Consider the following 19,155-nt stretch of genomic DNA (forward strand, 5'->3'; position numbering starts at 1 on the left):
GCTCGGAGGCGAGCGGGCCTGAATAACGGTCCCGAAGGTTTCCTTTCCCCAGGTGGAAACTGCGATTTCTCGTATAGCCTGTTTGCACCACCGTTTTGCCGAGTTCTTGCTGATAAAGCTCAGCACTAGATGTTTGCAACCCATAGACGTGCCGCTGCTTATTTGGGGAGGAAACACTTGAGACAACATAATTTGGCAAGATGAGGAACCGGCGCCTGCTCAGTGCATGGAATTAAAGGGAAAAAACTCAAACCATGTTTTATCTTTCCTGCATCACACCCAAGTTATTGCTCTTTAAAGGTGGAATTGCCGCGCTGCTGCTTCCCGCGTGTGCTGTGGCGGCACGCAGGGCCCTTCGTCGAGGACCGTTCTTAAATGTTTTTCTGTCAAATGGGAAAAAAGCCCTTGGAGGGGTTGTTTGCGCTCTGATAACCCCCCCGAGATCTAGAATATTTGCAAGCAGCTTTTTTTTCCTTTTGAGTACGTGTTTGGCGTCTCCTTCACAATAACTTCAGAAAGGGGAGGGATGGAGAGCAGAGGAGTAAAGCTGCAGCTTCGTAGCGTTGGGTCTGACAGCCACTGCGCTCCTGAAATAAATCCCCATAGACGTATCTGTATTCGGGAAAGACAGAAACATGTAGTGGGTTATGAAATTCCCTATTACCACAGAGCATATTTATTTTTTTAAGTAAATAGTATACAAAACAAAAATCTGTTGTCTGGTGCTTAACATACTTAAAGTTACGCCAGAAGTACCGGTTCAGTGAATCTAAAGTCTGTTTTTGAGGTTGCACGAATACTCACCTGCTTTGCTGAATGTTCAAGGTTTCCGTGTGTCGCAGTGCAGCAGAGCAAGCCCCTCACCAGTCACCAGCCCTGTGCCACTCCCCAGGTCAGCTTTCTTCATCGTTAAAATTGGGCCACAACTGGCAAAACTGGGCAAATGAATCAAGGCCGGACACTGCCTCTGAAATTCGTATCTCTGAGCCCAATAAAGTGATAATATATAATACATTTTAGACACCCAACGCTCAAAATATCTAAAGATGTGAGGTTGTCCCTTACTTAAAAGGGCGGTTGCATGGGTAGTTTTGCTGTTAAGAATGAGCTTCGAAACCTGTTGTTGGATTATAAAATCCGAAAGAGACTGTGTGTGCGGTAATGAGTTAAGTGAGTATTTGCCTTATTCACTTGATACCTTCTTAATATTGTCTGTTTCTCTCCAAGCAGTAATTCAGTTTATGGTCTTAGATTTGTCAGGAGCAGAAATCAGTTAAATTAGCAACGTTTTGCATTTTGGTCTACAGCAAGTCATGCTTCCTACGGGCGCGGGATCAGGCCTTGCAGATGCACAGACCGATAAGGTCCAATAAAACGTGGCCCCGTCTGTCGTATAAACTAATTTCGCTTTCTCCCTCCGTGTTTTTATCAGACGCTATGTGCGAAGGCCACCATGCAGACCATCCGGGCAGCTGACACCAATGAAGTAGTCAAGCTAATATTTCGTGAATCTGATAATGACCGAAAGGTAAATAACTTAATGCCCTCTGTAAACCGTGTGCAAACAGCAACTTTGTTGAATGTTCACTTTCTTTTCTGCAGAGCGGGAATACAGTTGTTTAAAACTGATAATTTGGAGGGAGGGAAGGGATATAGGTTGTCACACCTAATGCTCACTTAATTGGATCTTTTTAACTGATTGCCAGTCAACGAAACGGGCAAACTGACGGGGCTTTAGGCATCCAGAAACGTGTAGTTGTAAAGGGTCGCATGTCTGGAAGGGCCCCTTGCAGCAGCCGTGGGTCGGGTGTCCCAGTCGGGAGCTTGGCTGACCTTTCTTCTTTATTTTTTTTAGGTTATGCTACAGCTAGAAAAGAAGCTCTTCGACTATTTTAATCAAGATGTTTTTAGAGATAACAACGGCACTGCGGTAAGTTCGTGCCTAAACGCTACCGAAGCGATAAGATGGGAAGTGACATACAAATTGCATTTCTCTGTCAGCCCTTTATCCTTATCAGTCCTTCTGTAGACAGAATGAGAAGAGTTAATTCATCTGACATGATAACCTCCAACCCTTCCCCTCACTCACCCGGTTATTTTGTGCACAGCTTCTTAAGTCTGGCATCTTTTTGTTTACCTTCTTTTTCAAAGAAAAAAAACGTAAATGAAATATTCTCCCCAATTCACCCTTCTTCTCTGTCCTCTAGCCTGCGTTTCTTCAAGCGCCCTGTTTGCTTTCTCGCTCTTGGTCGTGCAACGCAGTAACTTAGGAAAAGCCCTTATTGAAAAACTGCTCTCAAAATATCTGCATCTTCTGAGTGTGCAAAGAGTAATAGAAAAGCACGAGAGAAAGGAATAGTGAGCCCAAACCCTGCAGCAGACTGGTGCTGTTTGGGCAACAATATAGGGTTTCGTAAGAAGAGAAAGCAGATAGGAAACACTGACGTTTTGATTTGTAGCTAGGATTGCGGTTTTGCTGTAGGGAATGGCTGTCTGCCTACTCTAACGTGATTTCATTTCAAAATTTAGCCGCTTCATTTTGGAAAATCTTTATACCGCTGCCTGTGGTTTTCTCTGTTTCGTCTGAAGTTCCTAGGAATTACGTAACCGAAGGAAAAGTGTTAAGCGTCTAAAATAAAGAAGCAAACAGGTGAAAATCGGGAACGTGCGTTCTGGATGCGGGAGCCGTGATGCGGGTTTCGCTGGCCGGCACCTCTGCTCTGTTCCCGTTCTGGGCTACGTAGTTGGTGGGCAAACAACCCTCCGGAAAACCGCGTTCTGCAGAGACCCTCTGTCTGGAGCAGTTTGGGCGGGCTGGTCCGAGATCCCGCTCCTCCGTCCATCCCGCCCTGGGGGCACCTGGGTTTCATCTCCGTCCCAACACCCCGAGGGAGAGAAGGCGAAATGCAGCTTCCCACCTCTCGTAGGGTCCCTTTGCCCCGGGGTTGATCCCCGCTCGCGGTTTTGCAGTATCTTCCAGCCGTTGGTCAAGTTGGGCCGTTCGGGGGCTGCTGCAAGGATGCCCCGGCCAGGAGGACACCCAATGCCCTCTCGCTTGCCCTCGCTCTTCATGAGTTGAGGTTGATCCCATGGGGAGTCCGAGACTCTCTCTCATTCCTCCAAGTTGGAAGACCTTGATGAGTCAATCGCGTGAGGAAAGCAGAGATACCTTCCCCCATTAAGTATTTGCCCATGTCTCTGCCATCCGTTGCGACGGCTGTCCCTGCTCACGCGGGTCGGGTCGTCCACGCGTGGCATGTGTCCTCACCACGAGGAATACCCATACAGGCAGTGTATCCTAAAAACATAGCTTCTCTGAGATAAGTGTATTTCTTTTTTAATTTACAAAGTGAAAAAAATCTACAACAATTAACAATTGCCTATAACAATTGTCTTTTCACTGATGTTTTTTCGGTTTTGGGGACCTTTAATACCAAGTGATAACACTAATCCCAATTCCAGCTTCTGCAGGTGAATTTACCCTTTGGGGGCGTTTTTTAAAACAAATGTTTGTCGTTTTGATTTCTATTTTGGCGCATTTTTGAAGCTGAGCAAAGTCGCTCTGGTTGCTGCCGTTCGCCCCATCCCAGCGGTGTTTTGGGCGACTGCGGTTGACTTTGCGTCCGTGGAAATGCCGTGCGCGGGCACGGGCGGAATCGCACTTAAGCACCTGCTGTTTCAAAATGATCAGTGGTTTCATTCATGCACCAAGAAGCAGGAAATCTTCCAGATCAAACATGGAAGAAAAAGATAAACGATATAATGAGCCATTGGAGATAATCTAATCTTCATGGTCTAGTTAAACACGCAGCACCATGATCACTAAAAACAAACTACCTATCTAGAAGGATGAATGTCTCTGTGCCGAATTCAACCCAAAAAATCCATCGCATCCTTCATCAACCACCGGTCTTGTACCGGCCTGACAGAAATTTAATTCAAGCTGGCTCCTGAAAATAATTATTGTATTTTAAGAGTAGTAATCATTGGTCGGGACATGATTGAATGTGTCCATGCCTATTGACTTTTTCTATGATTTATAGCTTTGTTTAGTCGATATTCCCATCGAAATTGTATAATTAATTATAAGTGGGGCTGTCAGGTCTGCAGGATGGAGTGCCCTGATGAGTATTTGGGAAGATTAAATTTTCCTTAGCTGTACCAATGCAAGGCTTGGGAATTTCCGCAGCACTATGGCTGTTGGATAAAGATGTTTTCTGTGTGTTTAGCAACTGCTTTAGCTCAAAATCCATTGATTTTTCTGAGGGTTTTTTTTTTTTTTTATCAGTGTGGTGTCTCTTCAGTAACGCTGGAATGTGTACAGATGTGACAAGACCTGACAAATATTTATTATCAACAGGCTACTTTATCATTGTCCATGCACAGTTATTCCTCCTTTTTTACATTGTAATCAACAAAAAGAATCTTAAGATACGTATAGAAATGGATATCTTTTATGAAAAATATGACATAGATACAAACTATCAGTTCAACAGAAATTCGTTTTGAAATGCATGCGGTATTCTGTCAAGTCTCATTTTTTTCCCAACTTCAGCAATTATCTGTATTTTTTTTCCCTCAAGGTGCAATGGCCATTCTTTTATTTCAAAAAAAGAACAGCTTTATTCATGTGTGTAGCGGCAGGAAAAGAGAAGCTCTGTTTTCAAGCTCTAACAGTAGTGTAAAACTACCTTAATATTTAATACATATATTGTGGATTGTGCGTCGAGGTTGTGCTGCGTCAGATGAAGCAGGGTGCAACTCCGTTAAGTGCAATAGCACTGCGGTGCCTAGAGGGTTTGGGGAAGGATGTTACAGAAAGGGGGTAAGAAAGGTGGGGCAGGAGGAGGTGCAGCGTATGGGGTTATATAGCATATAGGGTTGCACCGAGTCCAGTTTAAGTTGTTGCTTTTGAAGCAGAAAAGCTTGGAACCGCTGCGGGTGCTGGTGGGAGCACCACGTTCTTCCTTTTTTTTTCTCCCTCAATTTCTTTAATAGTTTATGATAAATCAGGCTGTAACTATTTGTTTCAAAATATCTTCTATATTGGAGTTCCCTTTAATTTCAAAATATTCAATCAAAAGTCGGAGATGGTTATTTAATAAAAAAAATTGTAATCATGTTATTGATTTCTACAAAAGAACCACGAGTTAAACGCTATTTTTTCGATAGTCAAATATATAGTAAGAATGTAAAAAAGCTGTAACAACTGCAGGAGAATGGTTAAATCATTGAGAATCATGTTATAATCTTTAACCACGGTCAGAAACGAGAAATGGCTCATGCGTTCCTATCACAGGAACCGTATTGATGGATCGGTCCACATGGAAGCTGACGCGTTGTCCTCCAGAGTTCGACCATTACCGTCCAGGAAAAGCCATCAGTTAGTGGTTATCTTAAGAGTTAGGCCTGACGTCATTTTCACTAAAATCTTAATGTCCGTTGGTGTTTGTGGAAGCTGGGACTGGTTTTTTGGCTGTCCTCACCCCGGTCTCCCCGCCGGCGCGTGGACGCTGCCCGTCCTCCTGCTCTTGCACGGTGCCGGCGTCCCGCTCCCGTGCCGCGGCAGGAGCGGGGACACCGCGGCTGGCAGCCCTGCCCAGCTGGCCACGTAGCTCAGAGGAACTGTCCTTTTCAGCGGTAATTTTAAAGCAAATTCACGGTAATTATGCAGGAAAGCCCAATGGTCTCCAGCCTGTACTCACCATGAGATGAAAGTGGTTCCATGTTCTTGCTCTCCTTTTTTTTATGTAAAAGAGTAATAAAAGCAAGAAAGCAATGAGCTTCATGTTGCTTTCAGTTGTCAGATACCTTTCAGTAATCCTCCTATTGCAAAGAGCAAACAGTAAATTCCTCCAGCAGTTTATTCAATTTCTGTTTCAGATTTTATAAGTCTTCAAGGCTTGATTCCCTTTATCCTGGGCATCCGTTTAGCTTTGACTAATGTGATATGAGAAGAAAAATTAGAACGTGCTATAAAAATGGACTGAGTTATAAAGGTCTTGTTCTCCCTATGCGAAGTAATGATTTAAAGTAATCTGTTATTATGCTAATTAACTTAGAGCTGTTATTAAAACCAGTTCAGGTAAATGTATGTTTAAATGATCAGTAATGTATTCCCGATTATTTATTTATTTTAATATTCCCAGGCAATCCTGAGCGGATGTGGGGATTGAGGAGAAGGGCTTAATTCATGAGGGACCTTTATTAAGCTTTTTGTGCGAATGCGTGCGCTCGTGGAGGTTAAGGATCCGGCATCACTGAAAATGTATTAATCAACAGACAAGATATAGCACAATGCACTCTTCCCGACGGCCTTGGCTCTGACCCTTTTAGAGATAATGGGAATACTGTCCACTAAGAACTAGATTAGGACGATCAAGTGCATTTCATCAGGGTTTGACTTGAACCGTGATCCCAGGGGTGAAAAGGCAGAGGTTTATCCACTGAGCCACCCAGCCCCTGTCCAGACAGAATCCCGAATATGATGTATAAGGGCAAATTAAGATAGAGGAAGGGAATTGATTGCTTGGGATCATCGTTACCTCGGGCTGGGCACGAGGAAATCCTAGGCACCCAGAAATTGCCTCTTTAATTTAAGGTGGTCATCTCAGCGAGCTGATTTCCATAAAGTACAGGTAGGAAAACGGCTTGGTGCTCTCCTCCTTTACCCAGAGCAGTGTTCCTGTGCTTGGAGTTGTGTTTGCTTTAGTGAGCTGGTACGACACTGGGTAGACTGCAAAATGAGTAATGGCAGAGATAGGAAATACTATCAATAAATTCTTCTCGCTGGCAAACAGAGACGTAAGGCCGGCTTGCAATCAGAAGTCAGTCCAGATGTGCTGGGTTAGCAGTTGCTGCCAGCTGTGTTCCACGTAGGTTAATTATTGTCTTGTGCTGCCTTTGCCCCATCACAAAGTTACAAGCACTATTTCATGACCGTTTTACCCCTGTCCTACACAGCTAATTTAAGTTCTGAGTCTCATTCGGGACTATGCTGTATTTATCTTTTTCGCCATTTGTCCTTGTTTAAGTATAGTCCAAAGAGGAATTCCTCGTCTGTGTTTGCACTCTGCAGTCGAGCCCGTAGCCGGTGTGATCTGCTAACACGCCGCGGCCAGGGGACCCCGTCTTTAACCTTTACGGCGTGCAAGGCGGCGTGCGGAGAGGCTGCGCTTGCACCTCCCTCCTGGTCCTCAGGAGACCATGGAGCTCGCTGCCGTCCCTTGCAGTTAATCTCTGAACATACAAGAGGGTCCTGCCCAGGCTTCCTCGCATGCCTCGCCTGAGGTCCGCGGCAACCCGAATAAAGACGGAGGGAGCCCGGTTTTCCGCCCAGCGCCCCGCATCAGCCTGATGCTGCTGCATCCTCCGGCCCCGCTCACAGCCCCACGCGGACACCTGCGTGCGTGCGGGTGACGTGCAGACCAGCAAACAGTGAATTTAACACGGAGCACAGCACTTAAGGCTCTTTCTAAGACTAAGACTTAAGCACTTTCATACCAAAAAAAAAAAAAAAAAGGCTAGAGATGAGAGTGGAGAACTCGGTTCTCATCCTCTGTCTTAGGGCTGTTCGTGTGTTTTACGTTACATATGGAGTTGTTGGATGGCCTTCCAGATACCTGCCTGTGCTTGGGGGGGGACCGTGCCCCCCGGATCCCCACCTGGGGACGACCACCCGGTGTTCAGGTGCCACTGGGGTCCCACCGATTTGCTAAAAATCTCCTTTGTCCCCAAATCTGCCCCATGGGCCTCGCTCAGGGGAAGTTTTGCAGTCCGCAAGGAGAACCTTGCCCAAGTAAGAAATACGGATCATCGTTTTTCTTCAAGAAAGGTCTGGTTTTATCACTGTACAAGTAATGTTAAAAATGTGTTATTCATATTTCTACACTTTTGTCAAATTGCAGCCCACGGACTGACAATTTGACAGTACAATACATCCTACAATATTAATTTCCCAATGGTACAAACTCATGTTGTGCTTCGTAGTGACGGACATCTAAAGCTTCATAAACTAATCCAGTAAATCTGTCACATTTACAAGTGGGATGTTCCTAATTAAAATCTTTTATTTTTGAAGTTAGCATCCACTCAGCCTTTCCAGCCATTTTGAATGAGCTCATTATCGGCTGTTGTGCGCAGTTTGTAATGCATATATGTAACACGATGTGTTATAATTCCTTTTAGAAGAATCACAGTAGTGTTAGAGCGTCTGTTCTTGTAAACGCTTTGGAAAGGCGGTTGTGCCTCGGTGCAGTTTTGCAGCGCCCGATTTCTGCAGTCGGTGCAGGCTCGGGGATCTGTCCGGGCAGAGTCCGGGATATACGTGTGGTTTTGCCATCGGGAAACAGCGGAGGCGCGTTGAGACTCTGCCCGGCTGGTGAAGTCACCGCAAAGCGGTGCTGGCCGGGAAGCCCTCTGCGACGGGAGCCGTGGTGCCTCGGCGGGGGCCGCGAGCGGTGATGTGCTCCCGCCTGATCCCCTACTTTTACCTAACCAGCACGTCCTTTACCTGTACTCACCTTTAGTTTCCTTATTGAGTACTAATTAAACTACAAGATTCTGGGGGAAATCGTTTAAAATAATGAGAAGATCCGAGAACGCAGGGATGTGTACGTTGGAGAAGTTTGAACTCACCGTTTTATACGATTTTGGGGTGTATCACAAGGCCAGCAGCCATCACGAGGCACCGAGCATCCGTCAGAAAGAGGAGTTTTGCATCGCAGGAACCTTTAGAAACGCTCCAGCTCTGGCCGCACCATATATATATCGTTCCTCGTGCCTTTCAGCGCTTGGTTCACGGCGTGCAGGAGTCTGTCCATCGGCCACTATTGGAGAAGACACTTGACCGGTTTAGAGATAGTCAAAACCGAGGGGTGTTTCTGAGTTCAGGTCCCAGCGGTGCATCCGAAGCACGTTCCCCCGTAGCGTGCTGGATGCTCACCAAAACCGTGCCTTACCAAGCCATGGACACATCCCCCCTTGCAAAGTCGGTATCCTTTAGCGTTACTGCGCCTGGCGCATCACGAAGGCCCCGGGGAAGCACCGCGGGCATGCGTCCTCCTCGGCACGGGCGCGGGTCTCCTGGCCCAGCCGGCGCCAGGAGGGCGGGATGGGAGAAGGCAGCCAAGGAGTCACGAAAGGGAACGGTAGTGAGACAGGGCCAGGCGTAGTCTCTCCTAACTGCGCTATAATCAATAGGCTGTACAAGAAACTGCTGTTCTTTATAGACTATATATTCTTTATAGACTGTATATTCTAGATATTCTTTATATTTTAAGCAGCCTGCATATTTCTCAAACAGAAATATTATTTTTAACTGCATTTTCCAGGGCAGTTTTGTGGGAAACAAAGATAGATTGCTTATCTGAAAATGTTCATGCCCTTAAACTGCTGGAGTGTCTCCCAAGAGGGATAGGCATATTCGCCAAAAAAAAAAAAACACCACCACAGTGTTTTCCTGGGGAAGCTTCCCGTTGAGCCAGGGATTTTCTGGATTAGTGCAGGTACATGAAGTCTTCAGTGCCAGCGATCTTAAACTGCCTGTGTTTAACCCTTTTAGTGCTAAGAATGCTGTTTTTGGTGCAGTGCCATGTATCTACGTTTACATGGAGATTGATGATTTGACAACACCATCATTCAGGGTGAATTCTCAGAAATATGCAGAAAAATAATAATTACAAAAGTAGTGTAAATGGTAAATTTGTATTTAATAATGTTTGCTTTTTCCTGTGAAACTGTTGATTCTAAAGAATGGCTCTGTGAGGGAAAGAAAATAAAGGTTCAGATGTACATGGTAATGGATAATTTTACAAAATCTTAGCTAGAAAAAACAGTAGCTTTAAAGTAAGGTCGGAGCAGAGTTGTGTGTGACATTTTGGTGGAGAAGTGGGAGGGAGCAGCATTTCCACAGACCTTTTTTGAAGGCAGTAGACTGCTGAATCAGTTCCTGAATATTTTTTCTTTGACCAGAAAGCTGGATAAAATTACTGTATTTCCAAAGTCTTTTGAAAAAACCGTGTGCTGTACAAGACTGGCAAAGGAGGCCACGCTGACCAGTGCCCACATACTTTAATTCTCTAAGGTCATTTCTGTGTGCTCATCTCCTTTTTTGGTCCGAAACTTCATTTCCCTTTCGCAGCTGTGAATTCTCTGGTGGGTCCTGCAGATGGGTTTGATGAATGCTGCTAATGTCACCTCCTGCTCTGACAGTGCTCCGACTTTGGTCTGTAGGTCTTGATGAGTAATTGCCGTTGTTCTACTCCAGTGACTGGATTAAGTTGCCCTGTTTTAGAGGGTTCATACCTCTGTGATTTTAGCCGAGGCGGCTCGTTGCAGCGCGCTGATGGACAGTGACCTTCCCAGCGTGCCTCTGCTTTAAACCGAGGCGAGCAAAATTGCCTTGATTTCTGCAGCTGTCCAAACTGTGCTATAGTCCTTTGATTACTGTCAAGCTAAATAGCGGCCAAATTCGGTATTCCGGTGAAGTGCTGCCTTTGGCCACGACGCACGCTGCCTACCCTGTGCAGCCCCAGCAGCTCTAGGGACCGCGGTCTGCAGCCGCTGCCCGGCCCCGGGGCTGAGACCTCCCTGCAGTCCCCGTGGGAAAGCTCTGCTCGGTACCGAAACCATCGCTCCGGTCCTGCTCCCATTCCTCTTGCTCAGTGGCATACGGGCGCTGCACGCTGGAATCACGTATTCCTTTTACCTTCACCTTTTTGTGTGAATAGATGTTCCGTGATAGTTTGGGCTGAAAAGAAAAAGGAAGAGAAAAACCCCTTTTCTGCAGCTTTTGCGGGCAGCTGGAGCAACACCGGTTTGAAGAAGCGCCCCGGGAGATGGTGGGCACTGCAGCTGACCCACGCAGCGACCCTGGGACATCCCTCCGTGCCAACGCCGTCATTCCTTAGCTCCGGGCAAAGAACTTCAGTGATAACCAGCAAATTCCTGCTCAGGCCACAGGAGCTTGGCGTGCAAACTGTTGGAAACGTCTGGCTCTAGAAGGTTGCTCAATGGAAATACGTACCTTCCCATCAATTAATTTAACTTGTTTTCAATACTAATCGCACATCCGTGGACGCGCAGCGCATGCTTTTGTAGCCATGCGTTTGGCACGTTGCCCCTATGGCTCGCTGCGCACTGTGTCGGTGTAGATACGTTACTCGTATTTATGGCTGGCGTTTTCCTCTGGAAGGTGCTGGTCAAGCGTTCCTGTTGGGCTGGTCGCTGGACGCTGTAGGCCAAATATCTTGGCATGATACCAGCAACTCAGAGAAGCTTCACCAGATAAAACATAGCCCCTACCTCATCCTTGTTGTCGTTTACCTATAAATGCACTGGTGAAACTGAGTTTGGAAAAGGAAACCCTCCTCTGAACTGCCTGTGACACAGAGTTCTTGAATTAACTGCCAGCTACAGTATTTTAAAATCTCTGTGCAGTTGCTGAAATTAGCCCGGTGCATCGTGTCACACCTTAAGGGTTTGGTTCTTGAGGGTGATCATATAATGAGTAAATTAAATGGAACAATGTATTGATTTTTAGGCTTTGAAATGAATTTCTTTGTCATTTCCACATCATTTAGAGTGAGCAGACGCATTCATGATTACTGTTACAGCAATGATGTTATTCACGATGCTGTTTAATCTAAATATGTAAATAACTGAGAGGTTTGTCCTGAAAATTGGCATGAATAGAATATATTTAAGTTTTCCTATTAAAAAACAATGGTATGTCCTTTAAAAATAAAGACGTTACCCTGTAGTCCTTGGCATTGAATGGATCTATATTAATTTTTATTAATTAGCTCCAGTGCCAAGGAAATCCAGACAGCCCTGTAGCTGCCATAAAGCAAATAGAGAGGATGAAATGCAGTGGTACCTGCCCATGTCCCACCCCGGCTCCTGCTGACTTGGGTCGAGGGACAGCAGCATCCGCAGTGGGTTATGACAAGGCCCAGTGAACTCCTCAGCTTTTCACTAATAAGTTTGCATTTTGAGATAACAGGCTTGAATGAGGACTTTTATTTAAAAAAAAAAAAAAAAAAAAAACTAACACTGAAAAGGCAATAGTTAAAACAGATTTTCTACTGAAAAGTTGACTGGCGTTTTCTCAACATACAATTCAGAACTTCATCATTCCTCACCCTCATCATCCCTCTGTCTGCAACGGTATCAGGTAGATAAAGAAAAGCTCTAGATAGGTTCCCACTGCACGGGCGAAACGCATGAAGAAGTCATCAGTTCTGTGCATAACAGCGCGCGAGACACCTGCTTGCGTTGCGTAGTTTTGGGGCACCTTTGAGCAGAAGGCTACAGATACTGCAACAAGAAGGCAAATACGAATTTTCTCTGTCGCTTCATATTGAGGAAAGAAAATGTTTCATATAGTAGAAGCATAGCAAGAAATTAAAATCTCTGCAAATAATCTGCTCAAGTCAACATATTTCACTCTTTTTCACATGAGCATGAGTTTTCTTCAGCTGCAATTAGCGTTTCCTAAATATTTCTTTCAGGCACCTAGTTGGGCTTTCGGATGCAATTGAGTTGTCGTGAGTTTTTAGCCTTTCCATCACAGGCTGGAGGATCCCCCTCTGCCTGGGAGGACGTGGGGGTCCCAGCCTCGTTCGCGCTCTCTGCCACCTCCGTCACCAGCGCCAGCAGCTCCTCTGCACAGCAGGGGACACAGCTGAGCCATCAGCTCAGATAAAAACGCCAGAAACCTTCACTGAGCGACAGCGGAGACGGCAACCTGCGCGTCGGAGCGCTTAGTCCTCTACACCGCAGCCTGCCTTCAGTTTGCAGACTTCCTAGCGAGCAGGGCTGGAGGGAGCGCGGTCCGGAGCGCCGAGGCAGCGCGAGGGGACAACGCGGCTATTGAGCATCTCCCGCCCCGGGCTTGGCGTGAGCCGCTCACGCCATTGTGTTCTGTGCAGCATTGTTCTGCCCCGTCCTCGCAGTCGCCCGGTCAGAAATAACCCTCTTTTTCTGATCCTCCACTTGCCTGGAGTGATCTTTCTGCTCGGTAGTAGAAAAACAGGAGTTTTATTAAAAGATATCTATTTCAAAGAAAAAATTTATTGGGATGGTAGACCTCTGTCCTCTGCTAGGTCCATGGTGAGCAGCTAGCACCTTTAATGGTGGAGGTACTTGGAAAAGGGTGGTGACATTCGTTTTCATAGCCAGTTCGTATGTACGTATGAAGTCTGCACATCTGTCTGTGCACGCTTAAATGTAGAGTCACAGCTGGAAAACGTAAGTGTAATGGATCATCTTTTCGTGAAGTGTGTATCACGAAGATTACTTATACAAGAATAATGGCTGAACTGACCCCACATTTCTTTTTAGCATTGAGCACCATATTATTGGATAAATACCTTAAGTTTCCGCACAGATATTTATAGATACTTCTGCAAAAGTCTTGTATTAAACATGTGAAGATCTGCTCAGGTGTGAAGACACGTGCAGAGTGTCTGCGACTGCTTGTGCTGCGAAGTCGTCTCCAGCGCAGCGTTTGGCGCGAGGTGCCCCGGGGCAGGGAGGGCTGCCGGGGGGTCGCACCCGCCTGCGCGTTGCGCGGAGCGAGGCCGGCCGCGAGCCCGGGCGGGCCGCGGAGAGGCGGCTGATCGGCAGTGCAGGTGGTTCAGGTAGCTGCTTTTCACACAGCTAATTAATGTGTACGAGCAGCTGCTAATTGCACGTTTCAGGAGTGATTGATGAGGGGGCGGAGGGGGGAGAGGGACACGATCTCGTCGCTCTGGGCAGCTCTGCCGTCCGCGCGGCGGTGTCGGCACAGCTGTGCGGCGGGACGTGATTGATGAGCGGCGGGTGAACGCGCTGCCGCGGCGGGGACCCGTTCGGGGCCGCGCTGCCGCGGATAGACAGCGGCACTGGGGAGGGCGGCCGGCAGCCGTGCGGGTTACGAGCTTCCCTCTGCTCGCCGACTCGCTTGGGCGTCGGACCCGAACCCACCGCCGTTCTGAAACGGGGTCGATCGTGTCCGTCAGGACGGTCCTTGGTTTAATGCGGGCCGTTGCCACGGACTTGTCCTCAACGGGTTTTGGTTATGAACAAAAAGCTACTGATATTTGTCCTCTCTGCGGAGGTCTAGGGGAAAACAAACGTGGCAAGGACTAATATTTATACAGGACATTAATGTAGACCTGCGAACATCTCTGCTCGGTGTCTGCTTGCAGTGCTGTGTCTTGGCGCTGCCCGTGAGCACGTTTCGCCTATCGTCACCTATCTCCTTTTCTGCTATCTGACGTGCACCACCCCGAGTAGGTGTGCGAAAATACTGCTTGTCTTTGCTCAGGAAGAATGATTTGCACATCCCTGTGTTTATTGTACCTCCTTATCTGGGCTGAAGATAATACGAAGTAATACGATACTTCTGCTGACTTTTTTGTGGGCTGATTAGCGTATCAATTTGCTGTACTTCTGCTTTATCTCTGAAGAGATTGCTAATAAAATTTGAAAAAATTTAGCCATCTTGAAATAGTAAGTGTACATATAGGTCACTGATGTGAAGAGCCCGTGTTACCTGTTTCAGTGGGGTGAAAAGGAATGATTGCAACGCTCTTCTTAATGAGCTGCTTATTTATCAGAATAGTATTGTGTTTTGCACTATGCTCTAAAAATCCTTGAATGAAGGATACGCCTCAAGCTATGCAATCAAAGTCTTTGTTTATTTTGTTTTTAATAATTTAATATTTTTAAAATGCTTCAGTTCAACATTAAAGAGTGAATGCATTTATTTCTGTTTTTTATAGCTTTTAGAATTTGACAGAGAGCTGTCGGTCTTTAAAGACAGATTGTATGAACTGGACATCTCGTTTCCTCCCAGGTAAGATTCATGTAAAAGCTGTTTATTTAACTATCTCGCTAAAGCATAATCCTTACTAGCACTGTAGGCGAAATCTGGGTGTTCGCATGCGTGTTGCAGGAATGATCGTGACCTCACTAAGAGATGTATAGTTACGTCTATGCACTAAACCCTGTTAAAATGCTTTATTGCGACCACAAAGACAGTCTTGGCCTCGAGCTGTTGAAAACTGCCGAGCAGGTGACACTCACTAGAACAAGGCTTGAAGAGGTGGAATTGGGGAGTCTAGTGCCATTGCTCGAGGTGGATCCAAGAGAAATATCAAGAAAGGGGACCAGAATGTAGGTTCTGCTTTTTTTTGGCATTAGTAAACCTAGTAAGCCTAGTAAACCTAAAGCTAGTAAGACTGTTAGGATAATTTGCCTTTTTTAATGCACGTATATGATTTTAATCTGACATATCCCCTTACGTGAATTTTAGCCATGAATAGACAGATACCATTACCCAACAAAACCAAGAGTTTGTAGATGGTAGTCTGTCCAGGGGAAATCTAAGGAAAATTTGACAGATTTTTAAATACATATGTCCACCTTCCAAGAAGGGAGAAGTCACATCTCACAGTTGCTTTGAGGGAAAGGAATACTGTGTTCACAAAGAAAGCTAATGTAAAGTTACAAGAAGCCATAGGTAAGAGACTGCTTTTTATGTATGTTATATATATATCTCTCTACATAGATGCATATATATGGATATCTGTTAAATCGGATACAGTATTCTTGAATCGTGGTATTTTGTCCTTTAGGAACAGAAAGAAAAGTATGATGTTTTGGCATACACCGGGAAAAAATTTGGAAAGCTTGCCTTTTTGTTATCGTAATCTCATTATGTCTCACCCGCCAGCTGCGGTGCTGATTATATTGCTCCCTCGGGACGAAGGGAGTACGCACGGAGAGGCTACCGCTGCTCTAAATTGTTCTTATTGATTGAGCATGATAACAGAGGACCAGCAGCGTGTACTTCTTTGAGTGTATTTCATTAGTTGCATACCTGGTCGGGGGGAAAGGAGGTGAGTGAGGGGAAATGGATGTGAATTTTTTTGCCAGAGAGACTCTGCCATTGGATTTCGCCAAGTTTAGTGCTTCTTCTAAAGTAAACATTAATTCCCTTAATTTTCAGTGAAAACTGTCCATCTAAAATGAGTTTCTGTAATGATGTGTGATAAAACACAAGCATGTTCTCAGGACAGGTAAGTGAATGTGCGGCTCAGACTCCAGTTGTAGCAGGTCCCAGACGAAGGTCTCGGCTTCCCAAAGCAAATAGCGTGGCACATTTTGGGTGTAAATAGCGTGGGCAAGACTGGGAACACCTCTTAAATCTCTCTGTCACTTTGTGCTTGTTTTTGCCACTTCTTGTCCTGTTTTTTAGCTTATTTATAGCTTTGCCAGCCTTAACCATATGGGCTTAGATTTTCTGCTTAAGAATGAAAATTCTTAGAAAAAATCATCCAGAACAGCGCTTCAGTTTGCAAACAAAGTACGAGTCCCAGCAAACCTTGCATCCAGAATAATGCAGAAAAATCCGTTGTTCCGTGGATGTTTGCAGATTCTTTGCTCTAGAGCAAGGATTTGAAATTTAGCGTGAGTAGTCGTCGGGTCTAAGTTTGTACTTTTGCCCTATCTGTGAAATAGTGAGAGCTTTTGGCCAAGTCACAAAGGCGTGCAAATCCCCGTGGAGGTTTCTGTTATTATTTTAGTGGCCAAGTTTCTTGCAGTTTGCCGTAGAATGGACACAACCCAGGACTTTCCTTGCAGCTACTAAGGGCCGGGGGAGAGCAGTGAAAAGCTATGGGAAGAGCGAGATGGGCACAGGACCTTCCCCTGGAGCAGGACAAGGAAGGGTCTCAGCTCCCCTGGTTGAAGCGGGTGACTGGGAAGGAGGTTTGCCGTGTTTCAGTCTGACACTGATCCACGAAGAGGGCGATAAACTGCTGCCGTCACCTCCCGTTAGCTCCTCCGATGGACATCGGGGGGTGATGTGCAGGTACCAGCCTGGGTGGTGGCCGCCGTGCATACGTGCCCCGATGGCGTTTCTGGAGAGCTTCAGGGTGGTTTTCTTTAATCTAGACTGTTGGGGGAAAGGCTGATGAAAATTATGATCACAGATCATAAGGGGTTTGCTCTGGGGACAAAAAAAAGAAGTGTTGTGTGCGTAGGGGACCTTACTTTGCTGTTTCAGACGTCAGAAGCCGAAGCACATAGGCGTCGCTGGCAGGCTGCGATGCGCCGTTTCCCGTGTGGCCAAAAGGGAGCTTGGAGGTGGCTTGATGTGAGACTGGATGAGGAACTAAAGAAGCCCTGGGGGAAAGTGGAAGATGTTAGACAAAAGAATTAGAAGTTAAATTGGGAGTAAATAAGAGAGCTTGTCAGAGCCGTAACTGAGAGCCGCCGACGCTGCTATTAAAACAGCAGCTGAAGTTAATGTGTGCTTCGGGGGAATGGACCAAATTAACAGGAGCGAGAGGAGCTGAATTAAAATATCAGTCACCTGCGTTTGTACTCTCTGCTGTCCTGGTATCCCTGACACGGAGCATTAACATCCAAGTGGTGTATTTTGAACCCATTAACATTTTAAGCTACTGCATCTACTGCCGGAGTCTATTATCACCTGGAAGAAAAGTAGGAAATAAAGTGCTACGCTGGAGATGGACCCGTGGTAAGAACTGCGAGACCAGGTGAAGACGTTGCGTCCCCAAAATCCCTGTGATAGTTCAGGCCATGGATGTAACCCAGATGTTGACGTTGTCTTCTTGATGTAATGAAACAAATGAACGAAATCTCCTGTAACGTGAGCTTTGCCTTCCCTCCGCTCCCTGCCCGCATGCACGCCGGCTTTGGTGGCATTGCAGGAAACTGCTCTTTAGAGCCCTAGGACTGTCCCCCAGGAGAGCAGTCACCAGCCTCATAACTGGTGGCAGCTTGTCTGCTGCCACGTCCTTCACTGTTGGTTTTATTGCTTGTTTTTGTTTCCTTGCAAAACCAAAGCCAGGTTGGGCTCATGTCCTTGTTTTGTTTCCTACACACCACCAATACTGGAGGTAAAGTGTTTCGTTAGCGGCAGTTTCCTCTGGTTTGCAAGATCCGAGTCCGGGTGGCCAAGCCCCCGGCGCCTTCTGATGTGCGGTCCCGTTGCGGTGGGCTCAGGTCCCGCTGCGGTCCCAGAGCCAGGCTGGTCCCGGGCTCGGAGCCCGGGGTGGCGGGAGGCCCCTGCCGCGCGCGGGGCCAGCTCGGGCGGGCGTCTCGGCACAGCTCCCCGCTGCCGGGCCCGTCCCTGCCGTCGTCGGCCGTCGCGTTGTTCTCGGACCTCTTGTCTGAAATCGGGTGAAAAACCCAGCTCCTGACCACTTCTTGCCATGGAGGATCCCATAGCACCGTTGCAAGAATGAAGAGGTCCAGATAGATGTTTTGGCCAAAGTCTGGGTAATTAGAGCCCAGCTCCCTAAACTGCGCTGTTACTTTAGTTGGATATAACGATATTCCTCACTTTCTGCCCCAAACCGCTGTGCAGCGCTGGTGCCCTCTCCGCCTCCGAGGGCCACCGAGCCCCGGCCCTGCGGCTCCTTCCAATTCCCATCGCAGGGCAGCTCGGAAGGGACGAGCACGCTCCTTTGCCTGCTGAAAACTAAAAACAGTAAGAAATTTACCTCTAACATGACTGAGGAGGCAAAAATGTTTATGCACTGAGAGCTGGCACCTCCTCCGTGGCGGGGAAGAGATGCTGACGCTGGCTTCGTGTAACGCAGAATTTCTTAGAATTCAAGCAGAGCATTGAGAATATCGATAAAAACAGAAGATGTACAGCAAACAACCTAAACACATGCATAGACAAGAGCAAAACAGGTGGGTTTTTTCACCCATCCACCCTAATTTTATTCCGACTCCGTTGACGAGGGACTCTACTGCCAGTGCCGGAGTCCTTCGCAGTCGCTGAGCCGGGGGAAGCTTTGCCTAAAGAGCAGTGATTAACTAATTGTTGGACTTACTGCAGGTCAAAATGTCCTGCTTCTGTCTGTGAAACTAAGCGCCCTGATTTTCCTGGAAGAAATAGTGTGATTTATTTTTGTTTCTCTTGCAGTAGTGGCGACAATGTGCTATTAACTGTAAAAGCAGATTTTTTAAATAGGCAAAAAGCAATGTTTTTAATGTAAGGTTTTTTGCTTTTTTTGTTTTTTTTTTTACTTAGAGCCTTTTCACTTAACCAAGAAAGAAATGAAAAATGTGGCCTGTTTTGATTTAATTTACTGGCATTTTTTTCTCCATTTTCCTCTTGTTTTTCCT

The 19,155-nt window shown here is 46.4% G+C and overlaps 1 protein-coding gene across 1 annotated transcript in view; it reads left to right on the plus strand.

Moving 5' to 3' along the window:
• The window catches only part of INPP5A (inositol polyphosphate-5-phosphatase A), a 235,323-nt gene that overhangs the window by 197,224 nt on the left and 18,944 nt on the right, over nucleotides 1-19,155 (plus strand). Inside the window, 3 exon segments of the mRNA XM_064514432.1 lie at nucleotides 1,433-1,528; nucleotides 1,856-1,930; nucleotides 14,769-14,842. Coding sequence (XP_064370502.1) covers nucleotides 1,433-1,528; nucleotides 1,856-1,930; nucleotides 14,769-14,842 — 245 coding nt within the window.

The sequence above is a fragment of the Dromaius novaehollandiae genome, chromosome 6, assembly GCF_036370855.1.
Source record: "Dromaius novaehollandiae isolate bDroNov1 chromosome 6, bDroNov1.hap1, whole genome shotgun sequence".
NCBI lineage: Eukaryota > Metazoa > Chordata > Aves > Casuariiformes > Dromaiidae > Dromaius > Dromaius novaehollandiae.